This window comes from Pempheris klunzingeri, chromosome 16, assembly GCF_042242105.1.
Source record: "Pempheris klunzingeri isolate RE-2024b chromosome 16, fPemKlu1.hap1, whole genome shotgun sequence".
Taxonomy (NCBI): Eukaryota; Metazoa; Chordata; class Actinopteri; order Acropomatiformes; family Pempheridae; genus Pempheris; species Pempheris klunzingeri.
The window spans coordinates 24,244,177-24,269,282 of record NC_092027.1 but is presented as its reverse complement, the minus strand read 5'-3'; the positions used below and the strand labels follow the sequence as shown (position 1 = coordinate 24,269,282).

The 25,106-nt window shown below is 43.6% G+C and overlaps 2 protein-coding genes across 2 annotated transcripts; one reads left to right on the top strand and one right to left on the bottom strand.

Annotated features, from left to right (window-relative positions):
- The first annotated feature begins 2,791 nt into the window (after positions 1–2,791).
- LOC139215286 (trafficking kinesin-binding protein 1-like) lies at positions 2,792–14,683 on the top strand. Its single transcript, XM_070846202.1, has 18 exons — positions 2,792–2,831; positions 3,132–3,326; positions 5,752–5,828; positions 6,272–6,388; positions 6,745–6,845; positions 7,051–7,156; positions 7,261–7,339; positions 7,519–7,649; positions 7,746–7,820; positions 7,932–8,069; positions 8,156–8,232; positions 9,155–9,403; positions 9,644–9,924; positions 11,636–11,754; positions 12,350–12,557; positions 12,691–12,796; positions 13,522–13,647; positions 13,875–14,683. The coding sequence occupies exons 3-18, from the start codon at positions 5,778–5,780 to the stop codon at positions 14,467–14,469; spliced, it is 2,559 nt and encodes an 852-aa protein (XP_070702303.1). The 5' UTR covers positions 2,792–2,831; positions 3,132–3,326; positions 5,752–5,777; the 3' UTR covers positions 14,470–14,683.
- Positions 14,684–20,966: 6,283 nt separating this feature from the next.
- On the bottom strand, positions 20,967–24,726 carry cckb (cholecystokinin b). The gene is made up of 4 exons (XM_070846508.1): positions 24,680–24,726; positions 23,925–24,045; positions 23,655–23,810; positions 20,967–21,411 (listed from the first exon to the last, which is right to left on the bottom strand). Exons 2-4 carry the CDS (start codon positions 24,043–24,045, stop codon positions 21,275–21,277), a joined length of 414 nt encoding a protein of 137 aa, XP_070702609.1. The 5' UTR covers positions 24,680–24,726; the 3' UTR covers positions 20,967–21,274.
- Between the last annotated feature and the right edge of the window lie 380 nt (positions 24,727–25,106).

The following is a 25,106-nucleotide window of genomic DNA, read 5'->3' as shown; positions in this document are numbered from 1 at the left end:
CTGGTTTGGGTGTCTGGATGGCAGCAGAGAGGGGGGGGGGGAACTGTCAAGTCAGATAGAGCTCGCCAGGATATGGTTAGAAACAAGGCGTCTCTTCAAAATAAAAGCACAAATAGTCCAGCCTCAATTTCCAAAAATAAAATAATATTAAAGTAAAACTGTGGAGATCAATGGAATCTTGAGGTGTGCATAATCAATACATGTTAAAATCATCAGCTGAAAATATGAATCGATCTAAAGCAGATATTGCACGTTGTGGAGCTCCCCAGTTAAATTCTGCCTTAAATGACTAATGTGGCTATCCTCATTAAAAGTAATTTCACATAGGAAATTCAGGTCTTTATGGCGATCAATACATGCTATAATAAGGGCATTGGGGGAACACACAGTATATATCTCTATTGTGCACAAATCTCTCAAGATAAAGTTGTTTTTTTAGGTTAAAATCTATTCACTGATGAGGATTTTATTCTGAAGGCGGTAACCGGAAGTCACATTGTTCTCCTCGTGTGTGTCACAGCTTTGAGGGAGGCTCCGGAGAGAGTGAGAGACGGAGAGGAGAAACAGAGGGAGATGGCTGAAGGGAAGGAGGAGAGGACCGGGCCAAGAGCGACTCTGGAAACCGAACTAAGGTGACCTTGATCATCCGGAGCTTTCAGCGCTGTGGAGGAAGTCCAGATCGGAGAACCACCGCAGAGACCCGCCCGTCTCTGCCTGCACATCCATCTGCTCATCTCCTCCCTGCAGGATTATTCAACTGCACCGGGGTCCTCTCAGGATTTTTGACAGACAAAACACTCTGGATCAGCTGCTGCTCAGTGTGAGTACGGCGCTGCTTCCACACACACACACACACACACACACACGATTTTAATGGCGGTGTCATGCATCAGAAGGTCAGCTGACACTTATTGTGTCACTGTCAGGACACGATTTATGAAAACCCAGCTCCTGCATCCGTGACGTGACCTGCTGATGTAGATGAAGCCCCACCCTCGGACAGCTTTCAAGTGACATTGTTTCTGCCACATGCATGAATGAGTCCTGGCCTAGTTACCGGGGCCACTGCCAGCAGCACCATCCGCAGCGTGGTCATGTTTTGGACTGCAGGACACCCAACGAGCTGACACATAATTTAACAGTCAATGCTTTTCTTTTACACGATTTAAGAAAAACAACCATCCTGATTTCTGAGTGCTGTCTCCTCAACATAACCCACTAATTCTTTTCTAAATCCTCCAATAACATGAGATATTTTTACTATCTTGAAACCCATGTGATCTGGTCTAACCCCTGTCTCTATGGGGATATTAAACAGGAATATTCTTTTAAATAATTTACTTTTAATCGTCTTTTTGGTCTTTTTTTTTGAAGACAAGAGGAGGAGGAGTTTTTACAAGTTGACATAAATGGTCAAGTTGGTTGGGAGCGATGGTTTGGGACTGTAAGGACGCATGATTTTTAATCCCAAATCTGCATGTGCATGTTGGCAGTTTGAACCGGAAATCATCTTTCATCCACAGATTATGCATTTCTGGAAGTGCCCATAAATAATGGGTTTAGATCAATTTCCTCCTAAAGAGAGTGATTACAGCATTCAAACTGCCGCAATGGGAAAGACGTCCCAAGGTTGAAGTGCTGCTACACAGAGAGAGCAGAGTGTTTGATCACCTGAGCCTCTGATCACCTTTATCTATCGGTGTGGTCAGGCATGTGCTTGTCAGCTATTTAAACCATTGACGTCCATCACCAGGTGTCTGTTATTGTGTGCACGTACAGAGACAAACACCTATTCAGTCAACCGGCTACAAAGGACACACACATGCCACTGTATACGCACACACATCCTTCTTCTCTGCCTCTATTTATATTCTGCTCCGCTAGCTGTTTGATGTGACACACAGGTGAATTTCATGATCCAGATCTGTGGTGTGTTCACTGACTGTCGCACATCTGCAGTGACACCCTGCTGAGAGCTGCAAGGTTGCTGTGCATCAGCACTGCTGTATTTAGTTCAGACACAGGACCCAGGATCAGACTCCGGTCTTGTTAGGCCTTATCAGGAGATGTGGGCTGTACTGTTGGCGAGGGGTTCAAGAGTTTGTCCTTTGACAGTTTGTCCTTTGACTTGAAGTGGCCTTGAAACACAAAACCCACTGGTTCGTAGTTTTAGCTGCTGTCAAAACAAGAAAAAATAATTTCCTGTACATGGATCAGTTAAGTAGCACACTCTCATTATATCATGCTATCATCAGACGGGGGGGGGGGCGTATCATTCCCCTGATCTGCCTTTCCATTCATTTCCCGACAGATGAAATGTGATGTCTGCAGTGGATAGGCTGTGATTTATTCAGCTTGCTGGCAGGCAGCACGGTGCAGAGTCAGCAGCAGCACTTGAAGTTAAAGACTCTGTAGGGAAAGAGGGAGGCACATTGATTAGACTGGACTTTGGGTTACTGCCACATAAGTTTGTTTGGTGAAGGCTCTGTGAGGGTTTTTTCTCCTCCCCATCACTCCCTCCCTCCTTCCTGCTCTCCAGGTCGCCCTACCTGCCTTCTCCTGTCCGGTGTACCTGCTAACCCAGTGGAGCTCCAGCTCCAGAGGCCCATGGCCCGTGTTTCTCTCCACCAGTGAGAGGTGAGCCAAGCTGGCCTCCCCGGCCCCCTCGCTGCCCCCGGCCCCAGACCTGGACCCGGACCCGGACCCGGACCTGGACCCCGAGCCCAGCCAGCGGCACACCCACGAGGAGCAGTATGTGAGCGAGGGCGAGTACATCCAGTTTGACACACACGCGGCGCCGCCCGACTGCAGGGACGCTGAGACCATCACAGGTGTGTTCAGGGACGGGAACGGATATGATTTTATTGATACCAACGCCATTATTGATTCTGCTAAACTGCAAAACTCTTTCTAAAATCGATAAAATCAACGAGAACGCCTGTTAATTCCAGCTTGCTAATTGAAGTACCTCAAAACTGTGCTTGACAACCCCCCCCCACGCTGAGGTGAGAATTAACATCGTGTTGAGCTGCATGTGACCCCAGCACGCCGACATCATAGAGGCCTGCAGTCCACCACCAGGCAGCAGTATATTCACCGCCCTCGCTCCCTGTCCTCTCTGTGATGTTCAGATGTGTGCAACAGCACTGACCTGCCAGAGTTTGAGATCATCAGCCTTCTAGAGGAGCAGCTGCCGGTGTACCGACTGCGGGCTGACACCGTCTATGGCTACGACCACGATGACTGGCTGCACACTCCCCTCGTCGCTCCGGACGCCAGGCTCGACCTGACCACCGAGCAGATCGAAGAGACACTCAAATACTTCCGTAAGTGTGGCTCGAGTGACACGACCCTACACGTTACATGTATGCCTCCTGTGCTGCTGATGGAACCTCTTTGGTAACTGGTAGGACTGGTGTGGGAATAAAAGGATTTAAAAGTGGTGGATTTATCCACCTGAATAATTCTCAGATTTCATGAAAAGATAATCTACTAATGTACTAAATCCAAGAAAAAAGGGGCATATTCCTTATTCAGTTATTCATTCGGTAGTTTGTGTTGAGTTGGCTGGTTGGTTTCCTCTCAAGTTTTCAACCTCTATTTCTTCCCACTCTGCCTCAAATTTCGCAGCTACACAGACTTAACTGAGTTACGTAGAAGCAGTCTCACAGGCTTGTCAATGCCACACCACCCTTGTCTATTGTAACATAATAAAAAAGTGATTCCACGAGTTGGCACAGGAAGATCAACACGTGGTCTGGTATTAAAGCTCATGTTTGCTCTCCTCCTGCCACATCACCACCCTGCCTAACACACTGTCAGAGGCTCATACACACAGGAAAGACAATCTAGTCAAAGGTCCATGTAACTGAGGCCAAAGCCTTCAGAAGCCGTTTGTATAGCCAGTGTTTTTTCTCTTGTTTTTGTCTCCTGATGCAGTCTTTGGCCTGTTTTGGGCAGATTAATCCAGGTCAATAAGACTTTTCTCACTGTTATCTACAGTCTAGCTTGTCTTTTGTCCCTGTTATAATGTAGCAGAGGCCTTAGCCTCCCTCCACAAGGTGGTGCCCACGATTTAGGAGTTACTTTAAGTGTTCTGTGGGTACTTTGAACCATTCAGATGTAGAGCCCCATGTACTCAGACTTATGTGTTGCTTTTGATCTACATATTGATGAACTTTGGTAAGCTTTTTTTCCTAGTAGTGTCCCAAATCGCAGATGGCGATTATTATTTAAAGACATTCACCGATTTAAATTAATTTGTATCTTTGTTGTAAACTGTAATGAGCAATCACTGCACAGTTTTGTTTGAGCATTACACTGCAAACCATTTAGTCAAGAATATTGCTGGTTCCCAGCCTATGTGCTGTGTCGTTTGAGCTAAGTAAACGTCACAAGGATAAGGCACAACCTGTGTGTGTGTGTGTGTGTGTGTGTGTGTGTGTGTGTGTGTGCGCGGGCGCATGTGTCCGCCGTTTGTTTGTGGAGGAGGGTTGCCATGGTAACAGTTGCTGGAGGCAGTTCAGCCACCCTAACGCAGAGCGGAAGAGAGCGGATGAGAGAAAGGTGAAAAGGAGAGAGATGTGGGAGTCCACGCTGCAGCCCACCTTCTCTGATTGGCTCTTTCTTCCATCCTGCATCCTCTCAATCACGGCACAAATTTTACTTCCGTTTCACCTCCAGCTCGCCAGCTGTAGAGCTTTTCCAAAACACGCTCTCTCTCTCTCTCCCGTCTCTCGGCTTCCCTCGCACTCACTCACAGGAGCGTCCATGTGGGCGGAGGGTAATTCAGTCTCTGGGCCTGTCATACAGTAGCTGAGCAGTAGGAGAGGGAGAGGGAAAGTGAATGGATCGGTGTTTGGACCGGTTATTGTTTTCATGCTTGTCGGTCACTGTGGAGCTCAGGGACGAGATGGACAGCCAGGGCGGGATGGAGAGATTAGTGAAGGGTGACTGCGAGCTGAGCGACTGGTACTGTAAGGAGGACCAGAAAGGTAAAGCACACGTCTGAAATCCAGAATTGAAAGACGTGTTTCTTGTGATTTAGTTATCGGTTTCATTATGGCTGGCTTTCATAACTCCAGATTTCCTAGTTACAATTTGTTTAATGACTGCAACAGATCACCAAAGTTGTAGTGTCATTATATCAGGAACTTTAGCAACAACAGAACCAGCTAATTCAAAACAGTTTTGTGTGTTTCTTAATTGTCTTATTCTGCAGCTCGTCGCTGGCTTTGTTCTCATTAAGAGGAATTTCCTGAAGCTTGCTGACTTTGAATTTGCTCTGATTGGACATATCAGCCCTCAGGCACACACAGACAGACAAATCCATGGAGTGGATCATAGTTTGAACTTTTATTTTCAAAGAAGAAACTCAAAGGCTCAATAACTTTGTACAGTTTGTTATTGATTTGAGCTCTGAAGTCAATATCCTTCCCCTCAGGGCAACACAGCCAACTTCTGTGCGCCATGGAAAACAGCTCCTGCTCTTTCATAAACTAACAATATATATCAGTGACGATGGAAGTGTTACATCCTATACATGACCCATCCACCCGACTTTTTAGACTTTCTGTGTTACATAATATGGCTGTATGTGTGTGTGCCATTGTACACGTTCATGTATCAGTGACATGAAGTCACTTGCGACTGAACGGTCCCACTTTCTTCATGCAGTAAATCGGGAACGCAGCTCTGCACATCCTCGCTTGCTTCTTTCTCACCATGCTTGTGTGCTTTGTGTTTCCACAGTGCTATGTGCAGACAGAGTGGGCCAGATGACGAAGACCTACAATGACATCGATGCTGTCACACGTCTGTTGGAGGAGGTGCGATGGGCTATTTCTGTCCGTTCTATCAGTGCAATTCAAAGCCGCAACTGCGAGAGATTTTTAATCAGTGGAAATCACAAAGTGATGCTGCAGCAGGGAGGATGCTGTGCTGTAGATTTGCCCTATTTACACAAATGAAATATGTCTGTGGTATGACTAGCCATGGGAAATTTCCCTTTAACTGAAAATTATCTAATAAACAGCAAAATACAATAAGGAGTGAGTGAATTTTGCTTCTAAATTTACCAACAGTGGCCGAACCTCCACCTCCACAGCACAGCAACAAGAGGAAATGCAGTTTACATGTGATATATTGTGGGCTATTGATCCTATACTTCTCTCTTCTCTTCTCTTCTCTTCTCTTCTCTTCTCTTCTCTTCTCTTCTCTTCTCTTCTCTTCTCTTCTCTTCTCTTCTCTTCTCCTGCGTTCTAACCAATAGAAAGAGCGAGATCTGGAGCTCGCTGCAAGAATCGGCCAATCGCTTCTCAAGAAGAACAGAGCTCTGACTGAGCAGAATGACTATCTGGAGGAACGAGTGGGACAAATCACAGAGGAGGTCTCCTCACACACACACACACACACACACACACTCAGATTCATCAGGTCTACTTACTAGACTTTTGGAGCCTCCTGTGCTTTTCAGTGGATGGAGTTTGCTCAACAACATCCATAATGTCAACAGATCCACCCCCACGAGAGTTGAACAAACTCCACCCACTGATGAAGACCGTGTGATATGGTTAGTAAGGAAGTAAAAAGCTAGTAAGGGGACCTTGAGCTGAGGCTGACAACTGTTTCCAAGATCAAAAATAAACCTTTATGCTTCATTTGTTGTGTGTTAGTTTGCCTCTGATGGAGGCAACACGCATGCATAGAGTAAATGCACTCACATTCATATCACTCGTGTTTCAGGTGGCCCAACTGCACCATGAGCTGAACCTGAAGGATGAACTGCTGCAGTTTTACACCAATGCAGCAGAGGAGAGTGAGGATGAGTCCAGCAGCTCCCCAACGTTAGCATCCTTTCTTTGTCAATCAATATCTGTCTTTTTAAAACGTAGATTTGTTCACGTTGAATTTTTATTTCTTTTTGTGATGCCAGATGGCAAAAGCAAGCAAAAATGCTTAAACACATATCAATTTAACGTGTATTCTGATATACTTGTACAGTGAAAGTACAGTGAGTTTCAGGTTCACTCTGTGTTTATCTGTGCAAAGGGGCAAGAAAAGTAAAGTGGAAACAGCATCAGGAGCCTTTGTTAGCGACACACTGCAGAGGAAACTCAAAGATCTGGAAGAAGAGAACCTGTCGCTCCGGTCTGAGGTATCTCCACACACACACACACACACACACACACACACACACACCTTCACACAAAGTGTTTGGAATATATTATTAGTTAGTAAATCATGGGTGTTAACATGCAGGCTAACCATCTGAAGTCAGAGACCGAAACATATGAGGAAAAGGAGCAGCAGCTTGTCAATGACTGTGTGAAAGAGCTCAGTAAGTCTAGTCTCTCTCTCCATCTCCATCCCTGACTTTCTAAGTGTTTTCTTGTGTTTGTGTACATGTCTAAACTCTTCTCTGTGTCTTCTTTCACCGTGCCCTCTGATGGAGCACCCGATGCTTTGGACGCATGTCTCTCCCTCTCTCAGTTTGAACTAAACTTTATACCCTGTTAGGGTTGTCCAGCCTCCAGATCTCCACCATAGCGGAAGAACTGGCTCGAAAGACGGAGGATGCTTCCCGGCAGCAGGAGGAGATCACACACCTCCTCTCTCAGATAGTAGATCTGCAAAAGAAAGCCAAATCTGTGAGTTCTCGTGGACAGACACATGTACCTACTGTAACTCAAAGGTGACCGTTATCATGTTCTGTTAGTTTTGCTCAATGATATGTGTGCTTCTAGTATGCGGTGGAGAATGAGGAGCTTTCTCAACACCTAGTTGCAGCTAAAGATGCCCAAAGGCAGCTTACAGCGGAGGTAACTTCCACATCACTGCACCATCTTGATCCCATTCCCTTGCTTGTCAAGCTGATACCAGACTGTCTGCCCTTAATTCCAAAAGTTAACATTACTGTCTACATTGAACAGCTCCAGGAGCTGGAGGAGAAGTATTTAGAGTGTATAGAGATGCTGCATGAAGCCCAGGAGGAGCTGAAGAACCTGAGGAACAGAAACTACCCTGCAGGAACTCCTCGACGCTACCATCCCCTGGGACTGTACCCGATGGTGAGGGTGGGTGTGTGTGTGTGTGTGTGTGTGTGTGTGTGTATACATGATCGTCTTCTGTTCCTTCATGAGTTTTTATGTTGCAGGATTCTCTGGCAGCTGAGATTGAGGGAACAATGAGGAAGGAGTTGAGTCTGGATGATCCAGAGTGCGAGGAACAGAAGTACGTGTGGACAAACAGACAAACTCCTGTATGGGATTTATTTTGCAAGCTGTGCATTACGCTGGACCAAAAGATCGAGATCGAAATAACTGGAAAATACGACACTGTATAAAAATAATCAGCTGAATTTTATTCTATTCCCACGAAGTTTTCACTCGTGAAGGTCAGCTGACCCACCATTTTAGTGATTGAAATATATCAACAGCTAATGGATCAGTGGACATTCATGCCCCCCAGATGATGAATCCCACTAATTTTGTTGGCCCCCTGACTTTTCATCACCACTATCTGATGGATTGCTATGAAATATGGTGGAAACATGCTCACCTCAGGATAAATTTCAATGGCATTCCCTTCACTTTTCATCTATGAACAATATGGTTTAAATACCTGCAAAACTAATGTCAATCCCACCAGCATCAGATGTACTTTATCAGCATGTTTAGCAAACTTTACCACATGCTAACCTGCTAAACAAAGATGGTACACATTATACCCACTGATCACCAGCCAATTTCACATCAACGTGTCACTGTGAGCAGGTTAACATTTAGCTCCAGTGTGGCTACTTCCAGCCTCACAGGGCTGCTGGACATTTTACACTGCCTGGTACATGTGACAAAAGACAAGTTAAATTTGGTAAATGCACATGTTGAGCAAAAGGCTGACATGAGAGGAGTTAGCAAAAAAATATGCAGATTAGCTAACTTCAGTGGTAAAGACAGAACTGAAAAATGATGTCAATAACTTATATTTTATTCATCCCTGGTCGTGTCACTAATGATAGTAAAAACCTCCAGGGCAGCTAATGCTCAGTCTTATCCAGAGAGCTACAGGATAGTGTGGATGCAAGTAATTTCAATCTGAACATACTAACTGCATACAGTCTAGGGTAACACTCTTTGTGCTTGGTTGTGTGCAGGAGCCATCGGAAGCGTGTATTTGAGACAGTTAAGAACGTCAACCAGACAGTCCGTCAGCGTTCTCTGACTCCGACCAACGCCAACATCCCGGGCTCCAACCAGTCTCTGTCGGCTCGTACATCGCCCCAGTCCAGCGGCCTTTCCACACCTCACTCCAGCATGTATGGAGGTGACATCAGTGGAGACAGCATTGCCCTTGACAACCGAACACAGAGCATCCTGATGGAGACAGCATCCAATCAGGATGGGTGAGCAGAAGCGGGTTTATGCAATGAATTATTTAGAGAGGAAATTGAGGGCAGTTTTTAGACATCTGCTTGAATCAAAGTGCAAGAAAGTACCTTTTAAAATTGACTGTTTCTTGTGTTAAGCCTCGAGGATTAGTCAAATGTTGGTGGTACGGTTTATATAGCATGTACTTCAATGAACTGACATGAGATTCATTCACTTTCTTACCTTTGGTTTCTTCTGCATCTCTGATCTGGCAGCAGCACAGAGGGCCGAGAGAAGAAGGTTAGTGGAGCTGAGGACCTACGGCTTGCCCTGCGCCGCCTGTCTCTGCGTCGACAAAACAACCTCAGCGAGAGGCGCTTCTTTGAAGAGGAGAGGGATCGGAGACGGGGAGGCCATGGAGGCCTGCATGATGCCCTGGGCCAGGAGAGTCTGTTGACCCCCTCAGAGAGCATCATGTCCCTTGGGAACCTCCACATTTGGGCGTCACGAGGGCCCTACCTCCCTGACAAACTCCAGATCGTCAAACCGCTGGAAGGTGAGGGAGAAACAGAGTGCGGGATGAGCTGCAAGTGGGAAGGTGACCGACACCGAGGGGTTGGGACAAAGAAAGGGGGCAAACGGGGCTGGGGGACGGAGGGGGAGAGGAGGAGGGAGATCCGGCATGGGCGGACGCTCGAAGGAGAACGAGAAAGAGGTTGGGGATGGTCAAGGAAGACCGGAGCTGGGATAGAGAGGGAGAGAGGAAGGAGGTGGGCCAGAGACCGAGGCGGGAGCAGGAAGATGAAGGGAGCAATAGAGAGGAAAGAGAGGCCTCTGTCACTAATGCTGTTTAACTCTTTCTGGTCTCTGATGCACCATCACAAGTCAGGCAGTTTTGCATCTCCACACAGCTATTACAAAGACACACAGCCCAGAGGCTGGTTGTAGACAGATACACATTGGTCATTAAACAGAGGAAGAAAGGAAGAGAGAGTGGTGTTTGGTTTGTGCCCTGCAGCCACTTCATTCGCTCCTGTTCTTTAACTGATCTCGACCTCCGTTTGGGAAAACACTACACGCTTTACCTCATAGGCTGGTGGATTAACGATGTCACAGCTGGTGTTTTTACTTTGACAACGTTTTATTGTTCACCCTGTGATTCATCCATCCATTCATCCATTGTCTACACTGCTCATCCTTAAGGGTCACGGGGGGGCTGGAGCCAATCCCAGCTGGGCAAGAAGTGGGGTACATGTGCACATGTGATTGACCCGCCAGTCAATCACAGGGCCAACGCACAGAGACAGACAACCACTCACGCACACACTCACACCTACGGGTCACCAATTAACCTATTTAGAGTCACGAATTAAACTAAGCTGCGTGTCTTTGGACTGTGGGAGGAAGCCGGAGTACTCAGAGAAAACCCAGACAAGCACAGGCAGAACATGTACTGTACAGGGAGGACTCCACACAGAAAGGTTCAAGGTTTAAACCTGGAGCCAACCACTGCACCACCGTGCTGGCCTGTGCTGCCCTCTGCTGGTAATGACTCATACTGTCTGTTGTTAACTTAGCAAACATCTCCATGATATATAGAAACCTTGCCATTTGGTCTGTTTACATATATTTGTGTTTCTGTTGTTCTTTTGTTTCTCATACACGTTAGTATTCTGTCATTATGTGTTTCTTCACTATTTATTAATTATTGATGTCTTCCTCTTTCTTTTAGATTATTTTTGTTTGTTCATTCTGTCACCGTCTGCTATCACTGTCTCGTACTCATGTGGCTGACTAATAAAAACCTTTTCTCATTCTAATTGCTCCTCCATTTCATTTTCATCTTATTTCTCTGCTCTTCATCACATTGTAGGGTCTTCCTCTTGCCAAATCCATGATTTTACTGCATAACCTGCTGTCATTTATTAGCCCATAAGCTGTATGTGCATATGTGATGTGTATTTGATATCAGGTTTATTTCAATTGAATAACTGTCAATTTGGTCCTGTGCCAATATCACACAACCAGTTACTACAAATGTATTATAGTAATATAGTCTCAAAAACTTTATTAATCCTGAGGCCATAGGACACAGGAAAAATACACATCAAAAGTATTAAATATATATATAGATATATATATATATATATATATAGATATATATATAGATAAAAATATAAATAAATTATCTCGTTTATCTTTGTGTTTATCTGTGTGTTATTTAAGATACTGAGTACATTGCAGTTCTGTCTGTTTCTGTCCACCAGGCTCTGCCACCCTGCATCACTGGCAGCAGCTAGCCCAGCCTCACCTTGGTGTAATTCTGGACGCCAGGCCAGGAGTTGTGCCGAAGGGCTACAGACCCCTCGAATTAGAGCTGGAGCAGGTCTGTGTGTGTATGTGCCTGTGTGTGAGATGCAGCCTATAATGTGCATCTCTGTATGTTGTATGCCATAAATGAATATGTTAACAGATTACTGCAAATGTTTTAGTTCTACGTGACAGAATGTAATTAATTACACTTGTGAATATCCAACTTTTCACTGCACAAAAATCCTCTTTTAAGTGGGAATTAAATCCCACTCAAGCACAGGACTAAAGAAACCTGTCAGCAGTGGTGTTCAGTAAAATGCTCCTGAATGCTCCTTTTCCTTCATAACATCAAAATAGCCGTCCATCCGTTTTAACGTTTCTGCAGTTTCACTTCTCAATTAGTTAAGTGGGAGCAGACAATGATGAATAAAAGCCAAACTGACCAAAAAAATAGGAAATGTGCTTAGATAGGTTTGGTTTGGTCCAACTTTACTTTGATATTTACAGAGAAGGAAACCTTGTGTGTGTTTATATGGAATGACTTGACTTTACCTCCTGATAACTGTTAATATTACTACAAGTAATAGCAGTAACACTAGTAACATTTAGTGCACATGCATGTGTCTGTGATGATTAGGACTCATCTCTCTGTGCTGTGCGGTCTACAGGTGTATCCATGGGGAGGCTTTGAGGAGGATGAGCCAGGGGAGCAGTACTTCCAGAATCTACCCACCTCCTCGTCCTCCGCCTCACCAGCCGTGCCCTCCACCTCCAGCACCGGTGACACCAACCTCGGACAGCCCCCACCCATTCTGGCTCCACCTTCTCCACCCTCTCCATCCCCATCGCCACATCTCAGCAACACCGATGTCCTGGGTGAGGACATACTGTACATTTACACATACTGTATATATGTAAACGTTTATATTGTTGGACCTGTTCATCATCTGCAGTGTATCATGGTGCTGTTTAAAGTGAGTGACTTTGATGACTGTCTGTGTTTGTGCAGCAGCATACTACCCAGGTAAATGCATGGCCCACACCAGCTCCACCTACACCTTCACAACCTGTCGGATCCTCCACCCAACTGATGAGCAGACACGGGTCACACCAAGGTACAAGTTTAAAATGCTCCAGAATGTTGCTTTTCCTTCATAATATCAAAGTAGCGTCCAGCTGCTATTTCACTTCTCAGTTAGTTAAGAGGGAGAAGACTGATGAATAAAAGCCAAACTGACCAAAACAACAGGAAATGTGCTTGGATAGGTTTGGTATGGTCCAACTTTATTTTGATTTTTATAGAGAACGTCATTCATAATCAAGCTCTACAGAGCTTTGCTTTTCTGCTAAAAGCTGACACATTCAAACACATCCCTTATTACAAAAGTCCTAAAGAAATGATGTGTTTTTATAAGAAGTGCCACTAGCTACTAAAATCGTATTACAATTCATGTATCGTAATAGCACTACAAAGTAACCTATAAACATAAATGTAGTTTAAATTTTGTTGCTCTCTAATGTAATAAAGTTTAGTTATGTGGTGTTTTGAGAATGCCACAGTGAGCTAAATGTGCACTCGGTCTGAATTTGACCAAATCCCACAGGACAAATAGCAGTTGCTGAGGTGGGATCGTGTTCAGGCAACAATATTCAGTCAGTTGTTTGCTAAACAGGACGGTGCTAAATAATACATGCAGGTTCTTATGGTTTGCAGGAACAACATCATCTGTGTGCTGTTACAATGATGAGATATCATGAAAGTGCAATTGAATTCAGCAAGAAAATATTTGAGGTGTTTCTAACTCTCTTTGTCCTTTCGCCTTGTTTGCTTTCTTTCCAGCCTAAACCCAGTCCCAGCGTCGTCCTCCTGTGTGATGACCAGCACTCTGTTGGGTACTCCTGCTGCTACACCCTGCACCCCCCGCAGGCTCAGTCTCAGACCGTCCGAATCCTCAACTAACCTCAGGCATGGCTCCAAATACACCACAAACTTACTTTATTCTCTGCTGGTTTTTTTCTAAAACTTTGTCTTTTTCTTGCTACGGTAGGAGACAAAACTGTGTTTCTATGTTAATGAGTTACTTAGTCAATTTAATGGAGCCATTCACTCTTCAGTAAATTTAACTTGTTTTGGTAGTTCTCTACAAAAAGAACTGATAAGCTGACTCTCATATGTTTCCTGTGTTTGTGCAGAGATGCAACACGCACCACCAGCACCTCCCTGGGCTTAGTGCGCCTGCTCCAGGAGAGAGGGATCTCAGCAGCAATGTATCACCAGAGCCAGGGCCTGGAGCACGGTCAGGGCAACGGAGGAGTCTTATTCAGCACCTCCATCGCCCCTAACCGAGTGCCCATCCCCGACCCTCTGCGTCCATCCACCCCTCCCAACTCGCCCACAGGACAGGGAACTTCAGCTGTGCCAACCCCTGCTGGCTTCGACTTCAAGAGCCCTTCGTACGACAACTTCTTGGCTTCCAAACCGGCCCGCTCCATTCTGAAGGAGGTGACGGGGAGGATGAGAGGCAGGCAGAGAGGGAGGGATTGCGAAAGCCAGACAGACGTTAGTGTGACCGTCCACAACCTCAACCTGCTGGATAAGGTGAAGCGGCTGGGTGTGGCTGGAGCTCCAGGGGGCAGAGCAGTGAGTCCCAGCCCCATCCTGGGGCCTCTGGGTGGGCTGCGCAGATCCGGCTCCCCTTTTGGGCCAGATGGATTGAGGAGGAACCGGAGTTATCCAGCCATGGTTGGGGCCAGTATGGCCATGAAAGCCCCAGGGCCCCAGGAGTAGTCTGGACTGCTGCTGGCCATTAGGGAAGCCAAGCAGGAGGCAGGCAGGGCCAAGGACTGACTGTTGAGCAGTCACCTGGAGCCCAAACACTGACTGATGCTGTTCATACTGTACGACAACAATAAGGCACTACTGACCAGTTTCTCAACACTACTGAGGTTCACCTCAGGCACTATCAACTGTGTAGTGCTTTTGTGTGGTGAGTCATGCTTGAATTAGAAGCAAAATAACTTAAAGGGTTGGATCACCAAAACTGAGGAGAAACCTCCTCTTGTGTGTAGCCATGCAAATAGTTCTGTTTTTTTGTGCCCATATTATGAGATATCTCATATTTCTCAGAGATTTTTGCATATTTCATGATGAAGGTGAAAAGCATTTCATTTTTGTTTCTCACAGCACTGAACAATTAGATGTAAAAACCTCAGCTTGTCTGTAGACAATCCGCAGACCTGACCTGAACTACTTTCTACTGCTTTATAGAAAAGCTCGTCATTTGGGGAAATTGTTTTTTATTTCTCTACAGGCGTTTGAAGAAAAGATCAATACCACTCTCGTGTTTGTATGTTAAGTATGAAGGTGAAACAAGGACGCAATTAGCCTAGCTTAGCATAAAAACTGGAAGCAAGAGGCAGTGGCTTGCCTGGATCTGTCCAACGTTCAAAAATACATCAAACGGAAATGTAAAAATGCCATCTTGTGGTTTTAGAGGATTAGTAACATGATGTTAGTTACATGACGTAGCTATGACGTCTCTCAAAAAAGAAAGAAAGCAAAATAACGTTTTAATTTCTTTTCTTTTTTAAGTTGTCAAATTACTTCCTCAACTAGGTGCAATGAAAACTGTTCACAGCGTGTCTGAGGACTGAACAGAGTAATAGTGACATTCATTTGGGAACTTCACATAGCTGTTGAATTTTTAGGCAGTTTGAGCACATGGTGGCTCGAGGGTTGGAAGTGGTCCAGACAGAAATATCTGTGCAACTATTAGATATATTGGCTGTGTCATTTGGTTCAGACATTCATGGTCCCCTAGCGATATGTCATATCCCAATGATTTTGGTTGTCCCCTTACTTTTCCGACAATTCCACCCTGAGGTTAACATTTTTAGTTTTTTAGTGGAATATCTTGACAATAGTTGGATCACCATTAACTTTGGCACAGCCAGTCATGTCCCCTTTAGGATCAATTTTAATAACTTTAGTCTGACCTTTCCTCTTGTGTCACCAGTGCAGAGTTTTAATTTGTCTTTGTTTTTTCCAATTACCTGCAAAATTAAAAACATTCCCATCATCTGTACATTAGTTTTAGTGCTAATTAGCTAATATTAGCATGCTAACATGTTAAACTAAGATGGTGAACATGTACCAGCTAAACAATCAGCATGGTCATTGTGACGCTAGCATTTTTACTCCGTAAGTGCTTTTTAAATTAGTTTTGACACAGATATCTAAAAGTCTGGGCACATAAAATCACTTTTATGTAATTTGATTTTATGTAATTGGGTTAACTGACCCATTAAAAGCAGAATATCTTGAAAGAGAGATATTGAGATATGTGTCTGGTAGGTGTCCAGAAACTCCCACTGCTGTCCACTCGCATCCCTGCCTTGGAGGCTGACTCTGCTGGCTAGATGTAGTACTCCCACTCTCGCCTCTTCTGAAACACATCCACAAAATCCCATGCACATCCAGACATACACAGGTGCACTCTGTTGAATCTGCCATCACACTAGTTGGCTATTTGTAGTCGCTGTAGCACTAAATCATGCCTTTCTTCTCTATTATTGGATCAAGATCCACTTTTTATAAATTATTTTAAAACATTACAATAGAAATATGAAAATATGTCACCCTTTCCCTTCTGTCTTACCCCTACCTGAAGTGATTAGGCGAGAGTCCCACAGGTCACCTCCAACAAATCATTGAGTAGATTTTATGTCAGTATTGAAGATACTTTGGTTTAGTTTCCTAACTGGCCATTAGAAAGAGACGTTGATGGTGTTTCCGCTGAACTGAACGGATCAATATGCTGAGGCCACAGCTCACAAAGAGAGAGAAGAGAGAAAAGACTGAGGATAATCAGCCGTCATGGTCAGAAAGCTTTTGGAGAAATGGAGCAATACAGTGCCTGGACCGTGTGTTTTAGATTATTTATGTTCTTCGTGTCTTGATAAGGGTGTGAAAGAGCTGTCACAGCCGTTGTTGCACTTGTGTTTATTTATTTTTAAAAAACCCTGTGAATTCAAAATCAGAAAGATGTTGTCTCACATGCGCTCACTGTATATACGGCTCATTGTCACTAATTTGTAATGTTATGACACGCTTGGAAAGGAATCTGTATGTGTAGTGCATAACCAAGAACCACACATCACTGTAAGTATTGGGGTGAGCATGTAATGGGTTTTTTTTCCAAATAAAATTCAAATAATAAATGAATAATCTAATGATTTTCCCTTTTATGTGTTTCCACATGAATTCAGGATTGACTCAAGACCCAAACAAGAGATCATTATTTACCCTGCTCCAGCAGATGGTGCTCACGAATAACTCGGCCCAGAAAGCAGCCGGAATGTGAAGTACATAGCTTATCTGTCTGTCCGCACTGGCGCAGTCATAATCCATTACCCATTCACCATCTGTATCTCTTGTGCTATGAGGAATATGATGAGGGCTGCTTATTAAACTCCATTTAGCCACAGGGTGAATGAGAGGTGAGCAATAACCAAAAAAACGCCACTCTGGCAGCTGCAGAGTGTAATTAGAAGGAATCTAATCTTTGTTTCATATGTCACTGACATCTTTCACTGTAATATTTGTCCCCTCAGAATAACATTTTGATAATCTTATTCATCAAAACGTCAAATCAACTGCTCCCTGAGCTGAAAGAGGAAATCCAACGGCAGGTGCGAATAAGACCATGCTGTGTCTTCTTCTGAGCAAAGAGATGATGTACAGTATGGCAGAGGGTCCCAACATTGTACTCTGATGTACCCTCCTCCACACCACCCATAATGTCCCCAAAGTGTCCATTAAAACTGGTATTAAAGTGGATGTCATTTATAGGGCTGTAATGAATAGTTCAAGCTTCAAAGCTTCATTCACAACATTGACATTCGCATTTTAAATCAACATTTGAATGCTGCAGTTTTTAAACCAATGATGCATACTGTATTTCTGTGCAGATGCAGATAAAATTAGGCCACGCTAAAACAAATTTAGCTATAGTCAACTTGCGAATGTCATTTTCATTGTTTATTGCCATCATTATTTTGTTCCTTTATTGGATTAGCTTACATATGATCATGATGATGAAAGTGACGACTTATCCATCAAAGAAAGTTGATTTAATCAAAGCAAAAATGATTAACTGGCTTAATAGAGGAATTTGGTGATCTTATCAGAGGGTGTTTTTTTTTTCATGACATCACATGACATTCAGTTCAGCCCTAGTTATATAACATTATCAGTACATATATGTATATATCATATACAAGTGAGTAAAAAACGTACAGCCATGCCAGCAGTGCGGCTCTATGATTGACATTGTGGGCCAGTCAGTCCACTACTTTGATCCAATATCTCAACAATCATGAGATGGACTGCCTTGAAATTTGGTACGACATTCATGTTCCCCTCAGGATGAATTGAAATGACTTTGGTGATCCACTGACTTTACATCTTGCACCTTGCACTGTCTTTGTGCTAAACTAAACTAAGCCAAGCTAAGATTAGTTAAGCTAAACTAAACTAACTGGCTGTAGCTCCATTGTTACCATACAGACATGAGAGTGGTATCAATCTTGTTGTTGTTTTAAATGTTTCCTTCAGCTTGGAAACTTTTGCTGCTTTGTTATGTGGTGATAGCTGGTAGATGTATCTGTATTATGTGAACTTGGCTTTACAGGGTTCCAAAGCATCCAAGATGGGAGCGATCTGTAATTGTGTATGTTCCTCTGTTTTTGATGCCAGTGAAATGCCTTTGAATGGACTAAAGCTGAACTGAAGTTTGGAGACAGACAGGACAGAAAATGAAAAACAGTGTGTCGGACCATCTGCTTATCACCGTTGCTGGATCTTCATTACAGCCACACTTTGGAGCTCATGTTCCTTTCATGAGTGTGTGGCGTCGCCCATTAGCACACAGAACCACAACACTTACGCATGTGCGAGTGCTCGAATTACTCCATGTAAGATGCTGTGGGACACGCATTCATTCGTTTTTTTGACCTTTTTTGCAGCATTCGCAGTCCAAGCAGATATCCACATCAACACACACACGCACACACACACGAGACATTTACCAGCAGTCCCACTGAAGCCTTTGAACCTTTTCCGAGCCTTTAAGTCCAAAGTTTCACCCTCAGCTCTTTAAACAGAAAGTTTAACTCAATTCCCATGGCCCTCTCACAATCTCAAGTCTCTGTAAATTTCTGATTCAAGTGCCCAACACACACACACACACACACACACACACACAAACATAAACACAAAGCAAAACCCTCTCTTTCCCCCAAGGCAAACCAAAACCACTTCTCTGAATAATTCACCAAGCCTGCTTTGTTCATCGATCCCTTTCTCCACCTTTCACTCACGCAGACACATCTTTCACTTAACACACAAGGCCAGGAGCGGCATAATGGGCTGCTTCATCACAATTCACCACCACTGTGGATTCCTCCTCCTTCCTTCACTAATATCTCCCACAGGTTAAGCCACTTTGCTGGCGTTTGTCAGAATTGTTGTTTTCATGACGATTGTAACAAACAGAAATAAAAAGTCGCGTGAGCTCTAATATTAAGTGTCAATACGGTGGCATCACATCTCTTCCACTGCCTTGGCCCACACACATTTAATCATAAATCTTCTCATAACACAAAATTTTTGCATCAAAATAAACTGGGCTCTTGTTATTGTCTCTTTAGTGAAGCCAAAAGCAATTAACAGGGTTTATTTTGAGCCTGCTTTAATAATTCAGTCGATATCAGTTTCTCCAAACGCTTCAAACTCTTTCAATATTTAGCACAGACGTTAAAGCTCATAATGATCTTGCCATCCCTTTGAAGATACTCTCCAACGTTTCCTGGCCTGCTTCCTGAATGATGCATTCACTGACTTTCATCTCCTTTGTGCGGCTGCACGCTGACCCTTTTTCCCTGCATCAGACATCTCTCCCTTCACATTCATCATACACCAAAACTAGCATCATTACCCATGATCCATCATGGTCCGGCAATTTTCATTCTCATGAGCAGGATTTTACTTTCATCATTTTGAATCAGGTGCTGACTTTTGACACTGAGAAAGTGTTGTGAAATCATTTTGTTCATGTGGTTTTTGATCTAATACAATTAATTTAATAATATAACAGTTGTTATAGAAGAAAACAGCCTGACAGAGGATAAGAAGTGCATGACAGGTCCCATGGGAGGCTCATGGATCTGCTGACTGAGGTTTTATCTGTCCTGTTACTGCATACAGTGCATCTATTCCTTTTCAAACATCCCAAAGCACAAGAGAAGAAGAAATGTGGACATGCACCAGTACTAATAACTGAACAGATGAGCCCAGACAACAGTAAAAACACCACTTACAGCTCCTCATCTTGACAAAGATGATGAATTATGTATAACTGTATATTCCAGAGGAGGCTCCAAAAATTCAGAAATGACTGATCTTACCTTTAAGTATATAGTGCAGATCTTACATTTAGTATCACATGAAGCATTTCTTTGTACCACACAGTGACAGTAAATGGAGTTTTAATGCATTTCAACAAAATTTCCAGCAATTTACTTTTCAGAGAGGGAAGCAGAGCAGGACAAACACTAGGAACGATGATTATTTTACATTTATACTACAATACCACTCATCTCTTTGGCTATACGCAACTACCGGAGAAACGTGTCCACACTGTCAAACAAGATTACGATGAATTCCTCATTTTCTGAGATATTTTACACACATAGGTGATAAACTGCGACGCATCTCGTTCCAAACACAGAGAGTCAGATGTGATCTGTGAAGACTTAAGTACTGAGTGACCCTCAGTCAATTGGATGTAAAAACAATAGGTTCTTACCAGTCATCCTGTATATTTTCTCAACCACAAAAAACGCTCTGGTTGAGCCGTTGGCATGTAGAAGCACTAAATAAGGAAAAAATGACACAAATCCTTTTGATCCAAGAGAAAAGACTGCATGACACTGATTTTGGAAGGTAAATCTATACGTCTTTGATCAAATTAGAAGGCCTTTGCCTTCACAAACAATCACCTGAATGACTTTTAGTGTCAGGAGTATTGTCACGCTGTCATTTCTCGTCTTGCCTGTGATGTATTACGGAACAAAGCACAACAGAGATGCAGATGCAGAGATGTGTTTGCAGCAGTTAACAGATAATCTTGTTCTGTGACACGCAGTATCAGTGCACCTAATGAATGTTTAATGGATCTAATTTCAGCAGTATGCACTGCACTGGAAGAATTCATATGCAGAGAGTGATATTTTCAATCTTTATTCAGTCCAGTTCTTCTCAGCAGACCCCGACACCTTCCCATTCCTCTCCACCCCAAATGATAAAGAAACCAGAGAAAACCAGAAACAAACAAACCTTGGACAGTGGGAGCTTTTCTGCAAAATTTGGCATATGCATATTGCATTATTACAGTTTTACAAACAAATGTACAACAAATACATCATAAATAGACTCTTATTGTGAGACAGTGAGGAGCCAGCTTGCGAGGGTTATTTTTTATTCTTCTTTTTGTCGTGTGCCCGTAAGGAGGGGTATGAGCCATGACTCCTCTTTATGAGGAGTACTCGTACTCCTCTGCACTGCGGCGCCCGAAATCCATCCACCCCAAGTAGTCCCTGTCTGCTATCCGGTGGTTGGCACTCGGCCCGCTGCCTCTGCTGTTCGCCGTGGAGTTTCTGCGCACAGAACCTGGGAGGAGAAGTGGGGAGGATGATGAGGGGTGGAGGTGGCAGAGAGAGTGGGTGGAGGAGAAACAGAGCAGGAGGGAAATTAGTAGTCGTCAGAGTAACGGAGTAACGTCACTGTATCCTGGTCTTACTTTTGGTTTGCTTCTGCACAGAGAGAGCTAGTTTGGCAAGTGTAAGGCAAGATGCAAGCAAGTGTGGTGTGATAACACAGAGAATGTGACTTCTATCAGATGTTTTATTCTGTGACACTGAGAAGATTCATTTAGTGTATTTTAATAACTAAAACATCATAATTCCATTGGAAATATTATATCTGCTAAAATCTGGCAGTTTTTAGGGTGAAATTGGACACAAACAACCACGCAGTTAACGGTCTTCATGCACTAAAATGCATTTGTCAGTGATTGATGCTTTTAATATCAAAGATTTAATTTACAACTCTTTTGGTCTTACGCTCTAAGATGGCAGTTTAGCACTTAGTTGAGTTCATTACCAAGAAGTTTATGCCTCCCAGAGAAAATAGTGTTTGCAATATTAGAAACTTGACAAGTGAAAATTTTTAAAATGCCTTGTGTTTAGATTGTGATTGTGATTTATTTGCTGTGAAGCTGGTTGGGACATTTTAATGATCTCTCTCTCTCTCATTCACACACACACAGAAAAAAAAGAAAATAAAGGTTCCAACAACAGCTGGACTTGGGAGTGACAACACACCATTACCCTGTCATCATGTGTGTCCATGCGTGCATATTCATCAGCGTAAGTGTGTGCACAAACGTTTGTGTCCGTTCCCTTGAAATAAATGATCCTCACTTTTTTTCTTCTTCCCCACACACTGTGACCTCCCGTCTTGTAAAACATTCAGATCTCTGAATCTCCTATTTTTTCCAAGTGAAGTGAAGCAGGAATGCTGTCCGTTTGGTAATCAATCGGGCGCTCAACAGAGATGCTGTTTTCACTCCACCCACGTCCTCCTACGCAACACACGCACACACACACGCGCGTGGACACACATAAGCACAGCGTTTCAGCTCCCTGGTGTGCTGAGGAGATTGGCTGCAGAAGGCTCGACAACGACACCTCCTACACCGAAACATGCAAGTGAACAGTGAGCACACGAGCACAGACACCCACAAACACACACACACACACACACACATAAGTAGAAAACACACACATGCACACACTCCATTACATATTAATGTCAATGTGCCCTTTGACATTTTATTGACTTCACTGTCTGACTGAACAGTTTCTCAGACTAAAATCTTGTACTGAAGATTATGTAACAGCAAAAACTAAACTTTACAACATGATTATGTTAATGTAGCTAGTAATTCTGATGCATATTTGTATGTCTATATGCAAGCATGGTATTTTCTGTCAATATTTTATGTTTAACATTTAACCAAAAACCGAAAGGCATCATCCACTTTTCAAGAGATAAGATCCACCATTTCACCTATTTTTTCAGTCTGTTGTCAGTAACCGGGTCGTGAAAGTTGCTCACATACTGAAGATACAGACAACTTTTCTTTAGAGCATTAAGTGTCTTTTTCTAATACTTTGATTCCATGTTAAAACATTTTGCTGACTTTCTGTATGCAAAGTATCAGGCTACGGGATCTGTTGTGCAAAGAGATGTTGTGCCGTCAATACGCAAGGAGCTGTTTTCCAGAGGCCAGGCTGAAAAATCAGGTCTTGACAGTGTGAGCGTGAGTGTGTGTGCGTGTGTGTGTGTGTGAGTGATACACTGTGATAGCCCAGATATTTCCCCTTCCTGACACACGGCCATAGAGATCAGACAGATGAACATAAGGAGCTATGACAGGTTGGAGGGCTTGTTTTCTTCACATTGAAGAAAAAAAAATCAAGTGTCTGGGAATCAGACAGGGAGAAAAAAGTGAAAAAAGATGGTATGAGGAGAATGGCCGGAAGACAGCGCACACTAATACTCGCTTTTCAAACCACAAAAGCTTTTCAGAGCCACTAATTCATTTTACAAAGCAGGCTGTGCACTGATTCCAGTAATTAGCAAGACCGAGGGGAGGAGAATGGCAGGGAAAAGCACTTGTCTCTGAAAATGAAGCTATGTTGCAAATATTGTTGTTGCCAGATGTTTTTCTCATTTATCCTTCAATGTTCTGTAGGTGTGGTAAAAGATGAAAGAAAAACACATGCAAACTAATAGTGCAGACACACAGAAAAACACACACAAATACTCATGTACACCCTCACACACACCTTTCCTGGAGGAGATGAGTCTTGCCAGCAGCTCACTGAGGTTGGCTCGGGAGTCAGCATCCTGCTCAGCCAGAGGGAGAGCTTTCAGCTGAGGGGCAGAGCGGCTGTGTTGGAGGTGGGGTTCTCCCAAGGTGTGGGGGTCCGCCTCGAGGATAGCTACTCAACACAGACAAACAAAGATATGCACAAGAATGGATGATAAGAAAACCTGCTGTGATATTAATGAAAGGGCTCGCAGTCCATGAGGGGCTAGTGCTGAGCAATGTGTACCTTCAGAAGGAGCAGAGATGGAGCGATGGCCCTCGTCTAGGAGCTGGGAGGAGAAAGGGAGCCCCAGACAGCTCGCACACAGAACTGCCAGCACGACACACACACACAGCCCTGCAGTCATCTAAAGCGGAGGGGAGAGAGAAGCACACAGGGAAAGTTTAACAAGGAGGAAAATTGAGATGCAGTCCATTGTGGGTTTGCAGCAGGCGTTCCCCTGACTCAACAGTCATCTTCCACACGAACAAACTACAACTGAGACCATCTGTCAGACAACTGCTCTTTCACAGTTAACGATCACTCCAACAGCACTGAATCAGAACAGCATATTCACACTGTCATCCAGGGGCAATGCACGCAACAGACTGTGAAAGGCTGAATCTGGATGTCCTGAGCACAATTTCAGCAGGTCAAATTGACCTGATTGTCAACGCAGAAAGAATTTCTCATTTCCACTTTGCTGTCTGGGGAAACATTTCTAGGTATAAATTCACATAATAGGAGTAAGTTAATTCTTTTTAGTGTAAAACGTCCAGGCTGCCATGTATATTGCTTTCATATATTAAAAGAAATCACAGCAAAATTGATAGATTTTAAATCTTCTTTGTTTTCATGAAAATGATCATGTCTTCAATTCCAGTCTGATTATCAATAAGCAAAGACTATTTTCACAGCATAAAATAAGACTATTTTATTTCAATAAAACCAAATCTCTGCTCTGTGATGAAATAAAAAAAAAGAAAAAGTGGATTCCTTACCTTGAGAAAAGAGGTTGAGCGTGTTGAGCGAGTGTGTGAGAGTGAGGATAGCACTTCTCTGTCGAGTGAGAAGGATGCCCCTTTTATAGTCCCTGCTCAGCGTGTGTGTGTGTGTGTGTGTGTGTGTGTGTGTGTGTGTGTGTGTGTGTGTGTGCGCGTGTGCATGTGTTACTTCAGTGTACATCCTGTGTATTCCTCCGTGTGTTTGCTACAACCAAGTTTTATTGTCTGTTTGCTCATGAAATTCAACATCAGGAACTGCCTTGTTGATGTGCATTAACAATGTGTGTTGTGTGTGTGATTGTAATAGAGTGTGTTTCTGTGTGTTATGCACATAGGAGTAAATCTTTTTGATCAAAAATATAGCAGGAAACTGCTGTTAAAATATAGAAAAGTTCTGCATTTTGCTGTTAATACGTGTATTTTT

Excerpts from the sequence above, each read along its gene's own strand:
- LOC139215286 (XM_070846202.1), top strand. The coding sequence starts at position 5,778 with ATGACGAAGACCTACAATGACATCGATGCTGTCACACGTCTGTTGGAG. Across the intron at positions 7,650-7,745 it reads TGCAAAAGAAAGCCAAATCT|TATGCGGTGGAGAATGAGGA; the intron begins GTGAGTTCTCGT and ends GTGTGCTTCTAG. Across the intron at positions 12,558-12,690 it reads CAGCAACACCGATGTCCTGG|CAGCATACTACCCAGGTAAA; the intron begins GTGAGGACATAC and ends GTGTTTGTGCAG.
- cckb (XM_070846508.1), bottom strand. The coding sequence starts at position 24,045 with ATGACTGCAGGGCTGTGTGTGTGTGTCGTGCTGGCAGTTCTGTGTGCG. Across the intron at positions 23,811-23,924 it reads CATCTCTGCTCCTTCTGAAG|CTATCCTCGAGGCGGACCCC; the intron begins GTACACATTGCT and ends TGTGTTGAGTAG. Across the intron at positions 21,412-23,654 it reads ACTCATCTCCTCCAGGAAAG|GTTCTGTGCGCAGAAACTCC; the intron begins GTGTGTGTGAGG and ends TTCTCCTCCCAG.